The 19,597-nt window shown below is 50.3% G+C and overlaps 8 protein-coding genes across 8 annotated transcripts; 2 read left to right on the top strand and 6 right to left on the bottom strand.

Annotated features, from left to right (window-relative positions):
* Nucleotides 1-35: 35 nt before the first annotated feature.
* On the bottom strand, nt 36-3,765 carry TrAtP1_008071 (uncharacterized protein; the record flags this gene model as incomplete). Its single annotated transcript, XM_066113770.1, has 4 exons — nt 36-69; nt 146-246; nt 310-3,600; nt 3,661-3,765. 4 exons carry the CDS (start codon nt 3,763-3,765, stop codon nt 36-38), a joined length of 3,531 nt encoding a protein of 1,176 aa, XP_065969858.1.
* Nucleotides 3,766-4,316: 551 nt separating this feature from the next.
* Nucleotides 4,317-6,491, top strand: TrAtP1_008072 (uncharacterized protein). Its single transcript, XM_014086500.2, has 2 exons — nt 4,317-4,642; nt 4,712-6,491. The coding sequence occupies exons 1-2, from the start codon at nt 4,411-4,413 to the stop codon at nt 6,358-6,360; spliced, it is 1,881 nt and encodes a 626-aa protein (XP_013941975.2). The 5' UTR covers nt 4,317-4,410; the 3' UTR covers nt 6,361-6,491.
* On the bottom strand, nt 6,492-8,384 carry TrAtP1_008073 (uncharacterized protein). Its single transcript, XM_066113771.1, has 5 exons — nt 8,025-8,384; nt 7,741-7,905; nt 7,113-7,646; nt 6,894-7,034; nt 6,492-6,793 (listed from the first exon to the last, which is right to left on the bottom strand). Exons 1-5 carry the CDS (start codon nt 8,094-8,096, stop codon nt 6,626-6,628), a joined length of 1,080 nt encoding a protein of 359 aa, XP_065969859.1. The 5' UTR covers nt 8,097-8,384; the 3' UTR covers nt 6,492-6,625.
* TrAtP1_008074 (uncharacterized protein) lies at nt 8,382-10,882 on the bottom strand. The gene is made up of 4 exons (XM_014086502.2): nt 10,375-10,882; nt 9,549-10,255; nt 8,951-9,477; nt 8,382-8,883 (listed from the first exon to the last, which is right to left on the bottom strand). The coding sequence occupies exons 1-4, from the start codon at nt 10,565-10,567 to the stop codon at nt 8,583-8,585; spliced, it is 1,728 nt and encodes a 575-aa protein (XP_013941977.1). The 5' UTR covers nt 10,568-10,882; the 3' UTR covers nt 8,382-8,582.
* An 819-nt stretch (nt 10,883-11,701) lies between these two features.
* TrAtP1_008075 (uncharacterized protein) lies at nt 11,702-12,417 on the bottom strand (the record flags this gene model as incomplete). Its single annotated transcript, XM_014086503.2, has 2 exons — nt 11,702-12,161; nt 12,287-12,417. 2 exons carry the CDS (start codon nt 12,415-12,417, stop codon nt 11,702-11,704), a joined length of 591 nt encoding a protein of 196 aa, XP_013941978.1.
* A 470-nt stretch (nt 12,418-12,887) lies between these two features.
* Nucleotides 12,888-13,917, top strand: TrAtP1_008076 (uncharacterized protein; the record flags this gene model as incomplete). The annotated part of the gene is made up of 2 exons (XM_014086504.2): nt 12,888-13,218; nt 13,292-13,917. 2 exons carry the CDS (start codon nt 12,888-12,890, stop codon nt 13,915-13,917), a joined length of 957 nt encoding a protein of 318 aa, XP_013941979.1.
* An 831-nt stretch (nt 13,918-14,748) lies between these two features.
* Nucleotides 14,749-15,487, bottom strand: TrAtP1_008077 (uncharacterized protein; the record flags this gene model as incomplete). The annotated part of the gene is made up of 2 exons (XM_014086505.2): nt 14,749-14,940; nt 15,071-15,487. The coding sequence occupies 2 exons, from the start codon at nt 15,485-15,487 to the stop codon at nt 14,749-14,751; spliced, it is 609 nt and encodes a 202-aa protein (XP_013941980.2).
* Nucleotides 15,488-16,313: 826 nt separating this feature from the next.
* On the bottom strand, nt 16,314-19,247 carry TrAtP1_008078 (uncharacterized protein). The gene is made up of 6 exons (XM_014086506.2): nt 18,646-19,247; nt 18,302-18,540; nt 17,828-18,237; nt 17,554-17,749; nt 17,064-17,445; nt 16,314-16,982 (listed from the first exon to the last, which is right to left on the bottom strand). Exons 3-6 carry the CDS (start codon nt 17,938-17,940, stop codon nt 16,606-16,608), a joined length of 1,068 nt encoding a protein of 355 aa, XP_013941981.1. The 5' UTR covers nt 17,941-18,237; nt 18,302-18,540; nt 18,646-19,247; the 3' UTR covers nt 16,314-16,605.
* Nucleotides 19,248-19,597: the final 350 nt, after the last annotated feature.

Below are 19,597 nucleotides of genomic sequence, written 5' to 3' on the forward strand. Positions count from 1 at the left end.
GAGTGGCGCTTGTTTCCAAACACCTTGATGTTGACTTAGATGAGGGTACGTTGGCGGGGATCAGTCAAGCTGTAGAAAGTGACAATCAGTTAGTCATAGAAGGTCAAAACATTGGTAGAAAAGAAGGTATTTGATAAAAACTGACCGGATGATTTTGACATCTTTGTCAAGCTTGGCTCGACCCTCAATGGCGTTCGGCGTAATCAAAATATACTGTCGGGACACTGATCGACGAGCGGCATCCACCTATGTGTAAATCATTAGCTTTCATCATTCTAATCTCTACGATTTCAGCAGCACATGACATACCAGCATATTCGTACTGATTGCTCGATTGACATTGTCCATGAAGACGTCAAACTCATCCAAGCATCGGATCGGCGAACCAATGGCTTCCCATACAGAGAGAAGCATACAAATTGACGAAAACGACTTTTCACCTCCCGACAGCGTCTTCGTGTTGCGTCCCGACGAGTGTTTCCGAGTCTTGTCGGGTTCAATCTGGATGTTGACGCGTCTAGCCTTGTGATCGAGATCGATCTTACCTCTGAACCCACGCTCACTGAGAAGGTAGCTGAACTGGATACGTATTCGAGCACTAATTTGCCTCTGGAACTGTCGCCATAGATGAAGTCGGTGCTCAATTGCCTGCTTCAAGCTTGAAATGGTTTCGTCAACGTCCCTCGTCTTCTTCATGACATCTTCGTATCTCGTTCTGGCCTCAATGGCTCGGTCATAAATCTGCTGGTCCGTGGCTCCTTGTCGAGCTTCTCGCTGTGCAAGTTGCTCGCAAACCCTTTGGTATTTGATCTCCAGGCTTTCATACGTTTCGTCCTCAGGGATGTGAACGCGATCCGGTGATGCCTGCTGAGCTTGTTGGATGAAATCTGCCACCTCTGCAACCTTCTGATCGCGCCTCATCTCTGCTCGTCTTCTTTCATGTCGCTCAATATCTAGCCTCTCAAAGGCGGCATTCTTTTCAGCGACTGTAATCTTCCGCATTGCTTCATACTTCTTGACCTTATCGTCCGCTTTCGCGACGCGACTCTGGTGGTCCTTACGCACATCCTTTTCCGCGTCGAGACGTGCTTTGGCCTCTTCTGCTTTTTGGCTCAGGTCTCGCTTTTCAAGTCTCAGATTACCATACTGCAGACCAAGTTGCTCCTCTTCGGTGCGCTTTGCTTCTCGCTCTTCCCGTAGTGCAACCAGTCGTCCGTCAACACCCTCGAAAGCATCCAGGTCAAGTGATATCCGCTGTATATCCGCCTGGACTCGGCGATAATCGCTTTCTAGTTGGTTGACTTCGCTCCTGTGCGACGAAAGCTCCGACTCATAGTCTTTTAGTCGTTGACGTGCCTGACGTTCCTCGGTCATGAGTTCCTTCACCTCCAAGCCCAGCTGTCTGAGATTCTCCTTTTGCACAACCAACCGCTGGGCTGAATCCGAACGCATGCGAGGCCGCAAGCCATATGGTGTGACAGGGGAGGTGCTGATGTTTCCAGATCGATTAGTGATTCTTAGACCATGGCCGCGTTTTCCTCTGCCGTCATGGAAACAAAGGCACGCCGTCACGTTTCGAGGGGGACCATCGTTATCAATCATCACTCGCTCCGCTTCTAAGCGCTCCTTGACCAGAATGACCTTTTCAATCTGGTTATTGATAACAAGCTGTGTCCGAATGAGATCATGGTCAAATTCCAAGACTCTGAGAATAGTGTCGAATTCGGCATCTGGCTCCTGAGCCCTAGTATCAATTGAACTACCATAGGCAATGTAGATGGGTGGCTGCCTTTTCAAACCCAGTCGCTGGATGAGATTTGATAATCTTGAATGATCTCTTTTGCTCTTCACAACAAATGCGTTCAAAGTCTCTCCAAGGGTTTTCTCGAGAAGAGCAGACCACTCTGGCTTTCGAAGGGTAATGTGAGTGCCCAGGGGTCCCAGCGGTTTGCTTTCAAACCCGCTGTCTTTCTCAACTTGTCTGGCGAAGTTAAGGAGCTCTTGGTCGTATCCGTCAAAGGCTGAACCACTACTTTGCTCCAGCTCCCTTACGCCCTTTTGCGCCATAACCACCTCTTTACGTTTGTCTTGCACGATACGATCTGCATGTTCACAAGCTTCCTTGGCTTTATCAATCTTGTTCTTCAAAGCCGGCGTTTTGGCCTTGGCTTCAGCGATCTGCTCGTTGATATTTTTTTCTTTGGCTTGCGCTTCGGAAAGCTCTTGATCTTTCTGGGTCCGCGCTGAGCCTGTCGATCCGTCCAAACGATTTTCTTCCTCTTTGATCTTGTTCTCGCAGGATTGTATGTCTGTCCGCAGGGTTTTGAGTCGCATGTGAGCATCTCGCTCTTCACGCTGCAGTTCCGTCTGTTTTCTTTTGGCGTCATTCCATGCAATCTCTGCCGCTGACATTTTCTCTTCGAAAGTCTCTTCCTCACTGTTGAGAGCCTCTCGAGCTTCTTGTGCCCGAGCAAGCCTTTCGTCAGCTTCCTCGAGTTTGGCTGACGCTGTCACGGTGCCCCTTTCCAAATCAACGAGTTCTTTGTCGCGTCTGACTATATCAGCATTCCGTTGTTCTAACTCTCTCTCTCGCTCAACTACTTGAGACCAGACAAGCTGGTTCCTATAGTGCCTTGCTTTTTCACGAAGACCCTGGTTCTTCTGGGCGATCTCTGCAAGTCTTTGAGCATCGTCCATCTCCTTCTTGACAACATCTATCTTCTCGTCAAGATCGTCACGGAGAATAAGAGTCTTGTCCAACGTGTCCTGAGACATTTTATAGTCATTGTCCAGCTGCTCGAGTTGAACGCCAGAAACGAAATATTTGTACTTTTGTGCCGGGCTTGCAGCATTCAGGAATTGTCTCGCATTATCCTGCGAGAGAACCGTAAGAGGATTCCCTATCTGCAGGGCATACCATTCGGATATTTCCTCGACTTCCTGCTTCTTGACTGAGACAACTTTGCCTTGCTCGTTCTTGATCTTGAATCCACTGGCGCCCGATTTGGTAAAGTGCCGCTCAACGGTGATTGATGAGCCGTATGTATCGGGCTGGTAAGCATCGGATCCAGCGTTCTTGATCTTGACAACCAGACTTCCGTGTTCGCGCCCCTCTTTGACAAACGACTTTAAGCTACCACCTCTGTTGGTGTCACTAGCTTTGCCACCGAGACACAGAGTAAGAGCCGTCAGAACAGCACTCTTGCCACTACCGTTCTCTCCAACAATGAAGTTGATCAGAGGGCCAAGTTCCACATGCAATCGTTCGTGGCACATGAAGTTGAAGCATGTAATGCTCTCAATGATTCCGCTCTCGGCAACCATGTTGTCAAATGTTTGTGTCGTGGTGCGGCGCTTCAGTTTCTGCGTAGCTTGCTGGTCGTCCCAGTCTGTGTTCTCGAGATGCCGGAAGCCATTGTCTCTCATAAGTTCGTACTGAGTCTGAGGAGGGGACGCGGGGAGTTCGTCGTCATCGTCGTCGCCATTTCCGTTTTCACTGTCGGAAGCAGAGCTCGAGGAGACATCATCTTGTTCTGCATCTGCTGCTCTGCTGCCTGAAGCTTCCGCTGAACGGCCAGCCGAATACCGCACCTTTTTTCTCTATCACCGCGAGGGTCAGCCACCCGCCATGTTTCTTGAGCACGTATTCGAAGTAATTACCGGCTGTGTATCATTTGCCATCGATGCCCGGGCCTCAATAACTTCGGTAATATCTTCTCCATTTTCCAGGCCTGATGCCAACCGTGATCGCTTGCGTGGGGCCATGGTCGGTGGCTGCGATATGTGTAGAGTACGTATGATGGAGGAGGGGCTGGCGACAATCAGAGACAGAGGAGCGTAATTGTCGAGATCAGAGAAATATCAACAGAAGCGCATCCCGTCATCGTCATGTGCATCTTGCACGCCCCTCTGGTTGATGGTTGATACGCGATATGCCGATGCTGGCTTCCCAAATTCCATTAAACTTGTTTCTACGGCAGCGCGTTGACCGCGACGGGCGCGTCGTGGGGTCAGTGAACTAGTGGCTGCATGACTAAGGCATCCTTGCAGCTCTGATATCATCAGCCGGGTGAAGTCAGAGAAGCCAATTTATTACGAGGAGAAAATGTGCAGTTTACATGGATCAGGAATTATTCCGGAGAATGGAAATCTAGAGATATCCTTGGGGAAATTAACAGATACTTGCAATAACACCTTCCAACAGTAAAGTGTTGTAGTAGTGGCCGTTTAGTCAGTGGCCGTGTAAGTGCAGCGATTTTTTACCAGCGTGGGGCTTCTTCTAGGCACTCCGTGAAAGAACTACGACATTGACACTTCTCAAACTTGCATCCATTGCGTCCATTGCAAGTCCCACCATTTCATCATGTCGATGCCATTCAGTATCCATATGTCAAATTTCTCGCAGTGAGCATGTCTGCAGACGGCAATGTCGGCGAGACGGAGGCTGCTATCGCTGGGCAGCTACCGGAAAACACTGTCGAGTACATGCTTTTTGTGATAGACAGCCAGCAAGCCGAAGCTCGTAAAAAACGCCCTCGCCTTGAAACTATCCGAAAAGCTGTGGTAGAACTCGTTCAGTCCCTCACCAAGGATTACATTTGGCAACGCAAGGGCTTTGAGATCTCGTTCAAGAGCGAAAATGGTTAGTGTCCGAATCCTGCTATGGCTGTAGCTCTCGATTCTGTCACCTGTTCTAACAACGATCTTCTAGGACTACTATTTCTGCATGGCAATACTGATTATGGAGATGCCATAGAAGATGAGTGGCTTATCGTCTATATGCTTTGTGAATTATCCAAAGCCCATTCGGATCTTTGGGTGAGAGTCGGAGACTCTGATGGAGAGTTTCTCTTGGTAGAAGCCGCCAATGTCCTTCCCAGGTGGCTAAGTCCGGAGATTGACCATTACCGTGTATGGATTCACCTCGGAAAGATTTTTCTCATTCCGCTCAACTCCAAGACCAAGGATGAGCCCTCTATGCGTTCCCAAGAGGAAGAACAGCTGTCGCTCCTGCAAGCCGTAACCTTTCTACGGTCAAATACAGACGCACTTGTTCATATTCCTGCGATCGACTCTGAAGCGTTTCATCGACTAAAGAAATACCCTGAGCAAATATCCAACTCTATCCACCATTCTCTTGTCACAATTCCTCGAGCAGTAGCCTCCATTGTACATGCTCTGCCAAAATCTATAGCTCCTGCTGTCGAGAGCTTTTATCTGAGAGACGCCAACTCCTTAAAGCCTATTTTATCGTCATCAACACCCCTAGAATTCCTCCCAGAAGACTTTGTCACAGTCAGCGTGAGATTTAGCAAAACTCTCTACGCTCAACTCAAATCTCAAAGATTCGATACACCGCCGAGATGGGAATCCGTATTCAAAAGTACTAAAAACGAGAATCTATCATCAAATGAAGAGCTGAAAAGGGTTGAGCGCTTAGAGACTGGCATGAAACTCACGTGTGGTTTTGAGATGCTCGCCAAGGATGCAGAAAATAGCAAGAGCAGAGTTGTCCGTGAGATGGCCATAATGCTAGAAGACCTGCAAGAAGATAGAAGCTCAGTCTTACCATCTGATGACGACATCAAGCTGTGGGATCGAGTTGATCAGGACGACGATGATTCATGGCTTGATATTAATTACGAGGATTTCGAGCGCGAACTCGAGGGCAAACAAGCTCAAGCATCTTCAAAGGGGGCATCTGGCTTCGGCGAGTCACAGACTCAACAAGATTTGCGAAAGATTGTCTCGCGTTTTGAAGCTTTCCTCAATGACGATAGTGCAGGATTGGATGGTGCTGAGCTAGACAGGATGGACGTTGACAACGACGATGAGGAAGAGGAGGAAGATGATCAGGACGAAGAGGTGAACTTTGACGAGGAGGCCTTTGCTAGAATGATGAGGGAGATGATGGGATTTACAACGACAGCCACTAGGAAAGAAGTGCAGGGAAGTAAAACCAAGGCTGCAGAAGATCACTCTGACAGCGAAAACGACAGTGAAGCGGAAGAAGATAGAGATATTCAGGATCTCGCCTCTCGCATGGAGGCTGAACTCAAGGAGTACGGCACCCTTCAGCTCGATCCACCAACCGCTGGGCGTGCCATTAAGTCAAAAGAAGGCTCAGAGAAGAAGGGCAAGGAGAAAGAACAGCCACTGCAAGGACAAAACGCCCAATCAGCCAATGACTCTGATAATGACGACGACGACGAGGTCGATATTGACTACAACCTGGCCAAAAACCTGCTCGAGAGTTTCAAGAGCCAGGGTGGTATGGCTGGTCCCGCGGGAAATCTGATGGGGCTGATGGGTTTCCAGCTGCCGCGTGATGAGGATAGTGGAAGCGAAGGGGGCGAGTAAGAGAGGTTATAAACTCAACTAGAACTACATCCAAGTAATGCGGACTTTATCAGAGTGTCAACTTTGCGTTTACGTATCAAAGAAGGTATATCCGCCAATATGAATTACCAATTGAGATAAACAACTACCATATATCTAAAGCTAATTATACCAAATACTCCTTGCTCGTACAATATGATGTTTCTCTTCTTTTCTAATGAAGCCAAGATGCCAATACCCAAGCAACAAGCAGCGATTAGCCCACGTCAAAGAGCTCGAATCTGATCTACTCCTCTTTCGTCTCCTCTTTCGTCTCCTCTTTCGCCTCCTCTTTCGCGGCCTTCCCCGGGTTGCCACTCTTCTGCTCGCCCGTCATGTCATAGAGCGCATTGATGTTATACCGCTTCAGCTCCTCCCACTCCTTGCCGTCGACGACAGAGATTCCACAAAACATCTATCATTCACGCATTGTCAGTTTTTATTGTACTCGAGTCTCATCACGCGCCGTGATCAGCGAATAAAAGGGGGTTTCGAGGAGTAATGATGCGACATACCTGGAATATCTCGACGAGGATAACCTTGTCTGGGGTTCTGAGGTTAACTTTATGCTCGGGCTTGACCATGCCGGCAATCATCTTGATGACTGCTTCTGATTTGAGAATGGTGTGATTTCTCAAAGTGTGTCGGATAGCATACTGCTCATGTTGCACGTCAGTCACAATTCTGTTTGAGAAGAAGAGTAAGAAGCCCTCTCAACCCAAGTCAAAACTCACAGTACAAGCGGGAGATGCCTCAGCTTGCTGGGCTTCTGTCACCGGCTCAGCCGTTTGAGCCGCCTCTTTTACTTCTTCCGTCTTTTCATCTGAGCCTTCTGCTGTCATTTTCTCCTCGTCCTCGTCCTCTTCCTCCTTTTCTTCGTCATTCAAGCTGAAAAACGATGAAAGAACTTTGCGCGCGACTCGCTGAATCCCCTTCTCCGTCGCCTTGTCCGTGTCCATCACAGGCGTCAGTCGGTTAATGTACTTGCACTTGCGATCCTTGGGGCTGGGGCACTCTTGCGCGTCCCTGCAGATCCGGAGGACCAGCTGATACGGGTCCACCGGCTTCATCGTCTTCATGAAGAAGACGCACTCGATCGCGACTGCTACCGGCGAGAAGACCCTTCGTTCTTTGGGCTTCCGAGACTCCTTCATCGCGTCAAGCTCCTTTTGAATGGACGTCTCAATGTCTTCTGCTTCATCTCCGGACTGAGCCTGTGCCTCTGATGCGTCAACTGGTGGTTTGATGCCGTACATCTTTTCACCATACTATCAATCAATGTATTTAGTTAAACCCCCCATCAAACAGCAAAAAAAGCTCGTGCTATCAAAGACCTAGAGAAATTGCAAATAACGCTCTTACCTCTTCACACATGGCTGTAAACTCTCGGACTGCCTTGCACTTCATACCTCTGGCATACGTGACCCAAATGCCTTCATCGCCCACGTCAAGCGCGGTGCCCATTTCCACTCTGCCGGCATATTTTGCCTTTTGAGCCGGCGTCTTCCATCTTCCAGCTGCGCCCTCCTTTTTCAGTAGCTTCAGTTAGTTTCAATTTCGCCTCATAATATGGTAATGCTATACAGAACATAGGAGACGAGGTCGAGATTTTCTCTAAGAAAGACGCATGGATTCATGATATATACCTTTCTCTTCTTGAAAGCAGAGCCGTCGGCTCCCCCAGGGCCTTGTTTTCTTTTTGATGCAGTGTCCGCCATTTCAATTGATCTCTTAGTCAGAATTGCCGGACGAAATGCGTGAAAAACAATTTGTATAAGATGCAATATGAGCTCGCAAGGACAGTGTATTTTATTTTGAAGCCTGGCGATTAGATACGGCGAAAGAGTAGCAGGTACCTAGACTTAGGAGGCGGGTTTAGGCACGAGAATGGTACCGAGAACTTCTTCTCACAGTCGGATTCGAGTGAACGTCACGTGATCACATCAACTCGGGTACTCTAAAGCAGCTCACAAACCAACTCACACGATAGAACAGCACGTTATGAGAAAAAAAAAATTGAACTTCAAATTTATAGGTACTTTATAATGTCCAGTTAATCCAAATATCATCCCGTCGTTTTCTTCATTTTCAAAATCCTTCCCCGTCCAAACCTGCTTGATTAATGATCGGTACCTGCCTTGATCTATGCGTATCAGGTCTATTACAATCCAAAAGATGATAACCAGCTATCATGGCGGCCCTCATTACGCTGTCTTGGCATTGTTCCTCGCACTTGCTTCTGCCGTCATGATTAATGCTCGAGGAGCATCTTCTTTGGGCATATATAGCTCGACAAACTGGAGGCATTCTGCAGCGTTAAAGGTAGGGTCTGTGAGAAGACTTTCCAGCTCGTCCTTGGTCTTGACGGCGAACTTCTTGGCCGTCTTCGATCCGCCAAAGACGTCAACCAGAGCCTTGAAGTCCCAGTTTGCAATGTCGTTGTACTCGGCTTCCATGCCGTGAATAAATCGTTCAATGGTAAAGCCATCGTTGCAGATGACAAAGCTGAAAAGGAAAGAGTCAGTTATACTGTTCAGCTAGCAAGTGTGTATTTGTACTGATGTATACTCACATGATGGGCTTCAACTTGAGACGAATCATTGTGCTCAATTCTTGAGCAGTAAGCTGGAATGAGCCGTCACCAACAAAGAGGATAGTTCTGCGATCGCTGTTGTCGTCGGCAGCCGCAAGAACAGCTCCTTGGCAAGCACCGACGGACCAACCAATGCTTCCCCAAAGGACCTGAGAAAGCGCAGTAACACCAGACGGGAATTTAGTATCCCAGATGCCAAAGTTGGCTGTTCCAGTTTCGGTGATGACAATGTCATTCTTTTTCAGGAATTCTCCAACGCGCGGCCAGAAGAAAGCCTGTGTAATGACGGGTGAGCTATCTCGGTTCTTGGTAACTTCATTCTCGACGACTGGCGCTGGCTGGGCATTGATCTCAGATGCATCGAGCTGCTTAATCACTTGTCGCAGCACACCCCTCATCTGGACACCTGGATATGTCGAGTATTTGACAATGCAGTGGTCGCTGTGTAGATCAATCGTGTTCAGCTGTGAGGTGCGGTAAGAGAAACCGGCAGTGTTGAAGTCGCTCTGTAAGAGTGTGAGAAGTCAGATAATCGGCAAATAAGCGGAGGGCAAAAGCATCAGACATGGGCACGTACCTTGAGAGCACCGATTGTCAGTATCAAATCAGAAGACTCAACCATGTCCTTAACTTGCGGCGGATGTGAGCCGTCACCGGCATAGACACCGCCATATGTTGGGTGTTCTTCGTTAACAGCACCTTTACCCATAGGAGTGACAAAGACGGGGAGATTTGTCTTTTCAATAAGATCATGAACCTCGTCAAGGACACGATGACGGATAGCACAAGCATCGACAAGAATGACAGGGTTCTTTGCAGCACGGAGGTACTTGAGAACAACTTCAACGACGTATGCTTCGCTCTCGGGATCATTTGGAGGCTCCGACAAGTCAATTGGCTCCTTGAGTCTGGCGCCTTCTACCTTGGCCTGGACCATATCGGTGGGAAGCATGATGTAGACGGGTCGAGAACGAATGAAGCAAACGCGGAGGGCATGGTCGATCTGGGTAGCGATTTCGTTGGGATTGGTGAGTTTGGCCACTTCGCAGGAGATTTGAGCGCTCATGTTGGCAAAGATGTTGAAGTCACCGTTTCCGAGCGTGTGGTGGAGGAGCATGCCGTTTCGCTGCGAAACGGTGGAAGGGCAGCCGACGATGTGAACGACTGGGACGTGTTCCGAAAAGGCACCGGCAACGCCATTGATGGCTGAGAGCTCTCCCACTCCAAAAGTGGTGATGAGCGCTCCCATCTGCTTGACACGGGCATAGCCATCAGCAGCATAAGCTGGGAGAAGTCGCACCAGTTAGCAAGAGAATGTTCCTCAATGGATGGCTATTCAGATGGATATATGGATAGCTACTACACCACCATATCATATCAAATCAAATGCAATTGAAACTCACCCGCATTGAGTTCGTTGACGCTGCCAACCCATCTCAGGCCACATTCTGGCAGATAGTCGAGGGCAAGGAGGTTGTAATCGCCTGGAAGGCCGTGGATGGAGCGAATGCCGATTTCGTGGAGACGCCGAAAGAGATATTCGGCAACGTCCATGGGCTGCTCGAGATTCTGCACCCTGATGTTGATGCTGGCCATGATTTAAACAATGGGCGTCGCTATCGTAGATGTTGTGTATTGAGGCTTATAGGTGTGTTGGCGACAATGTACGTATCAGATGGAGGGGTAAGTAGGTAGGTAATAATGACAATGCTGCTGCTCTAAAAAGAAGATTGAAGAGGCAACTTGTAGAGTAGAATGTATTCTATACAGGAGGTGGTCCTAGGGAAATTGTTGTCTGTGGGCACAAGAGAGACAAGGCAGCATCATCCAAACAGCGGCCGAATGCCGATATATATCTTCCCATTACTGCTGCAACAGCAAAAAAACACCTAAACGATTGAAGCTTCCCCCACTGGTCTCGAAGCTGTCCCAGAACAGCAATCGGCATTGAGCGCCGTAATAGAAAAAAAAAAACGACCCCACCATGCGCGCACGTTTTGCTCATGCCACCGGCAGGCATGATCTGACCTTTAGACGCGCCTCTGTGGTGATAGTGATGTAATCCGGCAGCAGGCCCGCGATAAGGCCATCAAGCGATTTACAGTTGGCCCATGCAGGCCGCTAGTGCCGCCGTCAATCGGCGATGGGTCGCTGCAGAGCCTGGGAGGGGCACTTCAGGCCATCTAGATCCATCGGAACGTTGCTCGGCAGCCGCCCGGTCAATTACGGCCGGCGCTGTCGTTTTCTCAGACGGGCCTGTTTCAAGCACCGATCAGATCACGGTATTTCGTATGCGCTGAAGGGATGCAGAATAGTGGAAATTGATAAGTCGACAGGCTTCGATAGGCCAAACCCGTCGCAGGCATTGAGTAAAGAGTTTTCTGTTCAAACACAGTGGCATGCTTTCGCCGTGAAGGCTCTCACCACCATGCCATGCCTACTTGTACACGCACACTAACAAGCCTGCATGATAACGCATCCCGTCCTCGTACCATGCCCCCAACACGACATCGTATCTGTCTATTTTGCCCCTATTCCCAACGCTTCTGGGAAAATAACGCCGTCGGTATATGCTGCCAAAAGAATTGAGCTGAATCGACCTCGCTCACAATCGTACACTGCTGCATGCACTTGCCGCAGACTTTGCCTCCTTTCTTTTCGTTTTCCTTGCTTCGCGCCATCTAATGATACTCGTACAGTCGGAGAAAAAAAAAATTCACAGCCACTCCATCAGTCGCAGCGACCGTCCTTCCAGCCCGTCCTCCAGCGCTCATCCCAGCGTGAACAGTCAAACTGCGGCTTGCCCAGCTTCTTGTTCACGTCGTTGTGCGCGCGGCACAGCCACTGCGAAAAATCGTCGCGCGAATTCACCTGCGGTTTCTGCCGTGCCATGTAGCCCTGGAAGTCCTCGGCGCAGACCCAGCACGGATACAGCTTGGAAAACAGCCCGACAAAGCTCAGGAGGTCGGATCGCTGCGTCTGCGAGGGCGTCTCTGGGTACGAGGCCGCAATGGAATGGAGCAGCGTCCAGGTGCTGCGGCCGAGAGTCTCGACATCTGGCGGACAGTCGGCTGGAGGGCCCGAGGCGACGGCCGCGGTGGATACGGCTCTGCTGCCGGGAACTGCGTCCTTCTTGGTCTGGTCCTTGGCCTGCGTGGCCCATGCAGCAAACGAGGTGCAGCTTCGGCATCTGTAGACAGGGTTACGCTTTTGTTAATGCCAGACTCTCGACTTGTCTGTACAACTGTGCTGCTGCTACTCCGCGCTCGAACAGGCACAGACACAGCCGGAGGATAAAGTATAGAGAGCACTTACGGCTTGCCATCTTTGCCCAGCACCACTCCCTTGGGAAACTTCTTGGGCTGCTGGTCGGCGGCATCGGAAGCAGCCGAGGGCGCCGAAGCTGGCAGCGCCGTTGTGATGTCTCGAAGTGAAGCCTCAGCCATTGTCTAGGAGTTCCCGCTCTCACACTATAACAACGCTCTTCGTAAGCCCCAAGTAAGCATCAAGCAAATCGTAAAAAGAAAAGGCTGAAAGGTTGGAATAGAGATCTATAAAAATGGCCACACTAAAGACTACTACTAGTTGAACAATTGATTGAATGTCATTTGTCAGCCCACACGGCCTTTGAGGCTTTCCTAGCTCCGGGACACTTTTTTCCTTTATCGATATGCCCCTCCAAGCCACTGCGCTAACAGCCCCACGTTCTAATTCGGGATCTCGTCTGAGCTATGATGACAGCCTTCCTGGCGTCGGCCATCTTGTTCAAGCATCTTACAGTATAAGCTCAAAACGGCGCAAAGCGGACAGCCTCTCAATTGAACTCCCTCACGCAGATCCCAGCACCAATTGACCAACCGTCAAATGCCCTTTGCCTTAACTACCACCATCATCCCACATTAAGCTCTCCGCAAACATGTCACCTCCACCAGCGTCCAATCCGGAGCAGCCAATCCCAGTCCTGCTGCTCAAGACGAAATCAAGTCCAACAGACGCATATGAAGAGCTCTTTTCAAGAGCATCCAGCAATGGCAACAGCAGCAGCAGCAGCCTCTCCTTCGAACCAACATTCGTACCAGTCCTACAACACCAATTTGACGACGCCGGGGTAGACAAACTCCGAACGTTACTCCGCCAGAAGCGCATCGGCACGAGCCCGGACTGCGAATTCGGCGGCATCATATTTACTTCCCAGAGGGCAGTGGAGGCGTTTGCACATGTCGTGCGCGAAGACGAAGCAGCAAAAGGTATACTCATTCCATCTTCAACACTGCCGGATTCAAAAGAAAATAACTTCTTAATAATTACTTTTCTCAACAGATTCCCCAGAATGGCCTCACCTGCAACACATCCCCATCTACAGCGTCGGCCCCGCCACCACCCGCGCCCTCACAGCCGTCTCCCAACAGCCCCCGCTCCAAATCTTTGGCAGCCACACGGGCAACGGCGATGCCCTCGCGCACTACATCCTCGACCACTACGCCGAGTGGCATCATCACCCTTCCAGCCTACCCCCGCTGCTCTTCCTCGTCGGCGAACAGCGCAGGGACATCATCCCGCGCACCCTGATAGACCCTTCTCTGCCTAACAACAAGCAGATTCCCATCGTTGAGGAAATCGTCTACAGCACTGGCGAGATAGAATCGTTCCCTCAAGACTTTGCGACCGTACTAGAAAGGACGCGATCCAGCTCTTCTCGGTGGGTCATTGTCTTCTCGCCGACGGGCTGTGACAGCATGCTCCGCGGTCTTGGCATGTTAGATGCCTCCACGGGGAAATTTGTGCCTGGACGGCGGGACGAGCAGACGTTTGTAGCCACCATTGGGCCTACGACTAGGAGCCACTTGGTCAAGAAATTCGACTTTGAGCCTGATGTCTGCGCTGAGACGCCCACACCAGAGGGGCTGTTGGAGGGAATAGTGGCATTCCGGGAGAGAACCTCCTGAGAAGCTGTTACGACGAGACGTAATTCAAGCAAGAGGAGGAAACACAAGCTTGGGGAAAGCCAATGCTGGACATGGCACATCTGACTATAGCACTATAACATTGTAAGAGTAGACATTAGAGAGGCATAGATGGTGGGAAATAGCGCTCTTTCAATTTGGTTTCTGGGTATCATAGTATAAATCATCTGTCTGTCTAAGCATCAAGCATTGTTATTACTCTTCCCCACCTCTTTCTGGCCATGGTCAGCCTCATATGCCTTTCGCTTGTTCTCCGTCTCACTCATCATCGCATTCGACATGAGCTCTGGCATGGTATATACACGGATTTGACGTAGATCCTATGATATGATGCACTTCCTCAACTCTTCTGATACCGTTGATTCATTATGCTGTGAAACTGCGCCGCTTATTCCACTTTGAAAAAAAAAATTGGTTGAGTCATCCCAATATAAATAAGATGAAGCGGAGGAGAAGGAGCTCCAGGAGATGTGGAAAGAGCATCAAGCCCTTTCAAAATGATGTGTTTCCCCCGCCAGAGCCGTAGACCAGATAGACCAGACAATAAAAAAAAAGAAGCCGCACTCTTCTTTCATGCACCAATCACCCAAAGCTCAACGCCTATGACGCTGAACTTGGACCCTGCGTCACTGAGTGGTTCGTTTCCAAAGGTCTCGCAAGTCGCGCTGTGTCCCACATCAAGCGAGTCGTCCAGCCACAGGCCATAATGTCCACCGCCAGACCCCACGCTCAAGAATCCTGTCTCGCAATTGATGTAAAAGTCGTTGAGGCCACTGTATGGAAACGCCTTGAAGCGAATGCCAGGTGTCGTATCTATCGATCTTGGTGTCGAAGCCCCAGATCGAGGCGGGGGGCGAGCGTCGTACTGCGCGTCAAATACGTCGTGTCGGCCGACGGTGGCAGCGGAAGAGACGTCAATGTCGAGGCACGCCACAAGAAGCATTCACCGTTACCAAAATAGGATGGAGCCGGATGAGGGTACTCGGAGAGATAGGCGCCAAATGTCTGTTTAATGGCTTTTTGTCAGCAATTATTCCTCAACGTACCGCTTAGATCAATAGGTAGATAGGTAAGTCAGAACAAAACACTGGAAACGCCTCTTTCAACTTCATCTGCCAATTCTCAAAAAACTTACCCCGCCCTCTTGGTCTTTCACAACCAGCACAAAGCCCACCCTCATGCCCTCATACTGCCTGCACTTCTGGTATAAAGTCGTCAGGCTCGTGCCGTGCTGCTCAATGCTATACACCAAGCGCCAGTCTTCGGTGATGCGCAGCCGCTCCGGCACCATGGTCCGAATCTCCTCCGCCACCACCGTCGTCAGCAGCCTCGATCCCGCGGGCGTGCTGTCCTTGTATCCGTGGAGTATGACTGGATCCAGCGGCGGAGGGCGGAAGGGACTCAGTGTGCGGATCATGGGCGTGTAGACATCGTTAATGCCATCTTTCAGGGTCGCCGCGCGGCGAGGGTTGTTATCTTGGTCTTCGCCTTCATCGAGATGGCTGGGGACGTGTGTCTCCTCTGTCGACCAGCGCCGCATCAAACTCCACATTGCTGCCGGATTTGATGTTGTATTTCCACCGTTGGAGCTTTTCAGTGTAGCCGCCTTTGGAACAGGCGTAAGCAATGACAGCTATCCCTTGATTGCAAAGCACCACTCTGACGATAGAGGTGGTAGTGGTGATATTAAGCTTGGTAATTAGGTACGTGGCCGTATGGGGAAACGCAAAGCTTCCGCACTCTGGTATTTAGCGGTCCAAAACGTTATGACGTATCCAAAGATGAGACCCGCCAGCGGTGGAACAAATGCCGAACGGCCATGGAAAGAGAAGAAGGAAAGGGAGAACCGGCAAGGGCAATCTGATCTAATGCTGCCCAGGATGGTTGGCGATCAGAGTCCACGGCGCGGATGCTGCAAGTACCTGCGCAAGAGGTGCCTGGGCGGTGGTGGTGGCTGGAGGATGGTGACAACAGGCCACTAGAATGCCAACAAGTTGACGCTGTCTGGCTGCTGCAGTGGGACCTGCCAGAAGCAGCAAGGCGCGCTAGCAGTGCCTGTAGGCAGTAGCACGTGCTGCTAAAAATATACACGGCGCCTTCACGGCTTCAACGGCAGAGCGCAATCTACCGGTATCAATCTTTGAACGTTGACACCTGATGAAACATTGACTGAGTACTACCTACTTTATAGGTAGATAGATATTGAACACATCTATCGTAGTACAAGTCGTTAATCTCACTGTTCCAACGCGGTGCAAACATTTCATCTCCTACCGTCCTAGGTACTGTAGATCCTCTAACCCAAGTCCGAAAATGATTCCGCAAACGTACAGCATGCCATCTACTACATCATCCGTGTCAACAATCAATATAGACTGCATGCATGTAGTGAACCAGAATACATATATATATATATACTAAAACAGAAAACAAGATAATAAAAAGTAGAGGCACCCGAAGCCAGTGTATTGATTCATTTCAAATTTCGTCCCTCCCTTTCCCTCCACCTTCTCGGCTTACTGTAGCCAAGAAATATATTTCCGTTCTTTGCCAGTCTCAATTGCTCTATATCCTCAAGAAAATGCTTCCGCTTTAATTCAGTTTCTCAACACGGCATCACTCAACCATGTGCTTCATCAATCTCCTTCCTTCAAATAGAATTTTCTGATTTTACCGCATAATCTCTTGGTAAATCAACTGCTTCAGCTGCTCCTTGCTCAGGGTATCTTTGTGCTTGTCGAAATCGAAAAATTCCTCCGGGATCGGAGGCGCAGTGGGCTCGTCCTCAGGGTCGTGGTAGGGCTCGAGGTATGGGTGCTTGAGGGCATCCTCTACCGTGATTCGCTTCACGGGGTTGAATGCAAGCAGCTTCTCCAGGAGGTCGAGTGCCAGGTCAGACGTCTTGGGGAACAAGGTGCGGAATGGCACCTTCTTCTTGAAAGGCAGCGAGCGGATGTACTCTCGTGCTCGCCGAGACTTGATGCCGTAGTAGTCCTCCATAGTGGGTGTGCCGAGCACATCCAGAATCAGAGTCAGCTGGTGGTGGTCTAGAAGAGCCTTTGTGTTAGCGCATTGTTCATTTGGTCAAGTCTTCGACTCAAAGCCTCCATCTGTGATCAGGCACTTACAATCTTTGCCAGGGAACAGAGGCTTGCCGCTCAGCATCTCAGCCAGGATACAGCCAACGGACCAAACATCAATGGCCTTGGTGTACTCCTTAAAGGTCAACATGATCTCGGGCGCACGATACCATCGCGTAGCGACATATTCCGTCATGAAACCCGAGTTGTCCTCCTGGGAAGCGGCAGATCTGGCCAGACCAAAATCGCAGACTTTCAGATCGCAGTTGGCATTTAACAGCAAGTTGGAGGGCTTGAGATCTCGGTGCAGAACATTGGCCGAGTGCATAGCTTTGAGCGCACGCAGCGTCTGGTAAATGAAGTACTGGCAGTGATCGTCGGATAGATCTTGGGTGCGGATAACTCTGTGCATATCCGTCTCCATGAGTTCCTACGCGAAAGTTGATGGTGAGCACAGGTGCCAAACGAAATGGGGGAGAAGAAAACAAGCAGACAGAAGCTTGCAGCGACTCCCGGAGCTTCACAGGGGATAAAATACCTGAATGAGGTAGACCTCGTTGAAGCTATCATAGCTTCGAGGCTTCTGGATATCGAGGATGGAGATGATGTTTTCGTGGTTGAAATAGCGCAGCAGCTTCATCTCTCGCAGGGTTCGCAGACAGAACATGGAATGGTCGAAGGGGGTGATCTTCTTGATGGCAACCTTTTGTCCTGACGGCTTGTGAATGGCGGAGCTATCCAAGTCAAATCGGTGTTAGCAAACGGCGTGTCCCAGCGTCACCAGCAGGCGAGAAACAGGCAAAAAAACTTACCAAACAACACCGTAGGCTCCTTCACCAACTACATCCTGAATATCATACTGCTCGCTGACATTGAAGGAGATCTTGCGCGACGCTGACGCATTGGGGGCGGTCGACCGAGACATGGTGGTCGGGCTGGCGGCTTGGGCCTAAATCGACTGCCGTTGTGGTTTTTGTGGTTGTGAAGAGGTGAGGGCAATTCCGAAAGCTCGCTTGTAGAGGCTCTCGCTCGTGCTTCTCAGAAAAGCTCGAAAACGAAGCGGCGAACAGGAAAACAAAAGACGCAAAAGCACACCAGAGTTCAGAAAAGGGTGACAAAGGCCTCGTTCGGTGGGCTGTCTGGTTGTAGATTGCTCGTCGATGCCCGCAGGCTAATGTGCGGATAGCGGTCGACAATCTAAAGCGCAACTCCACTCAGCGAACTAATGCGGTCAGTTGAGGGCTCTCTTGCATCGAGGACGTGAATCGGGCGACACAGCTACTAACAGGATGAAGGAGCTTGGCACGCAAAGATGCAGACGTTGTTGTAGGAGAAACAGTCCAGTCCGGTCGTTGGCAAGAGGGTGAGATTTTGGGGAGCTATAAGGGCGGCTCCGTATAAAGCGATGCTGTATGGAAGTCTCGGTGTGCTGAGCCAAAAAGCTGCTTGGCTGCGGGGTCGAAGGTGCGTGCTGGGCCAAGTGGGGGGGATGGTGGAAGGCCTTTGTATCTCAAGCTGCCTTCAGCTGAGTGGTGGTCAGTATTATGTACTAAAGGCTGCTCGTGCTACCAGCTGCTCGTATGCGGCACAGGCACAAGGCAATAATTCAGGAGGGCCGGCGGGGACGAACTAGGAGGCTTCTCCAGGCCAGGGGACTCTTGACGGCTGAGGAAAAGGAAACAAACGGAAGAGCTGTCTCTTCAGCCTCTGGGGAGACGGTGATGCTGGAATGGCAAGGTAGGCAGAAGAGAGAGAGTTACAGGTTCGTACGGCGAGGATCCGCTCGGGGGACCCCTTGCAACCCGACCTGTGACAACCCGCCGATCCTGGCAGATGGACCAGGCTGAACGGCAGCAGATAGTGCTGGAGCTCTTTTTACAGGCGGCCGGGCTGGGCTCTATTCAGACGTCGAGAAGCTCAACAGGGAACAGAGAATAAGGTGATGATGCTTGAGGATGCTTGAGGAAGGTTTGGTTTTGCAACGCGGAGAGGATGACGGGGAAATGCCGGAGGGCCCTGCCGCGACCCTTTGTGCAACGTGCCTTGATTGTATTGATCTTTTGTTGAAACGAAACCCCGTCTAGAACGAGGCCGGATTGGGTCACTGAAGAAATGCAGCCCATCGATGGCTGCAGCTGGCCTTGGGAACGGTTGGCTGACGGCGTTTACAAGGCAACAAACAGGAGGACGGATGAAGTAGGGAGCTATACTAGCACTCTACCTATCCAACACAAGCATAGAACAATAGGCATATGCCGTTGGTTGTCATGAATGAATAGATCAAATAGCAAATCAATAAAATAAAACTGTATATTTACAATTCGCTCAAATTGAAATAACACTCTCTTCCTCCATCTTCTCTCACAACATGATCCCCAAGCATCTCGCAAAGATAGAGTCAAGCTCTAGGCCCTCGCCCCGTCCCTTAACGCAGAACCTCACCCAGCAATAGCGCCGTCCACTAGCCCGCTAGAGCCCGCTAAAGCGTTCCATAGCGCAGGAGGCTCGGGTGGGCCTTGGAGAGGGGATCGTGGCCCAGGGGCGTTTGAGCCATCTTACAGGCTGAGAGGCGCAAGCCAGCG

Source organism: Trichoderma atroviride, chromosome 4, assembly GCF_020647795.1.
Source record: "Trichoderma atroviride chromosome 4, complete sequence".
In the NCBI taxonomy this organism is placed as follows: Eukaryota; Fungi; Ascomycota; class Sordariomycetes; order Hypocreales; family Hypocreaceae; genus Trichoderma; species Trichoderma atroviride.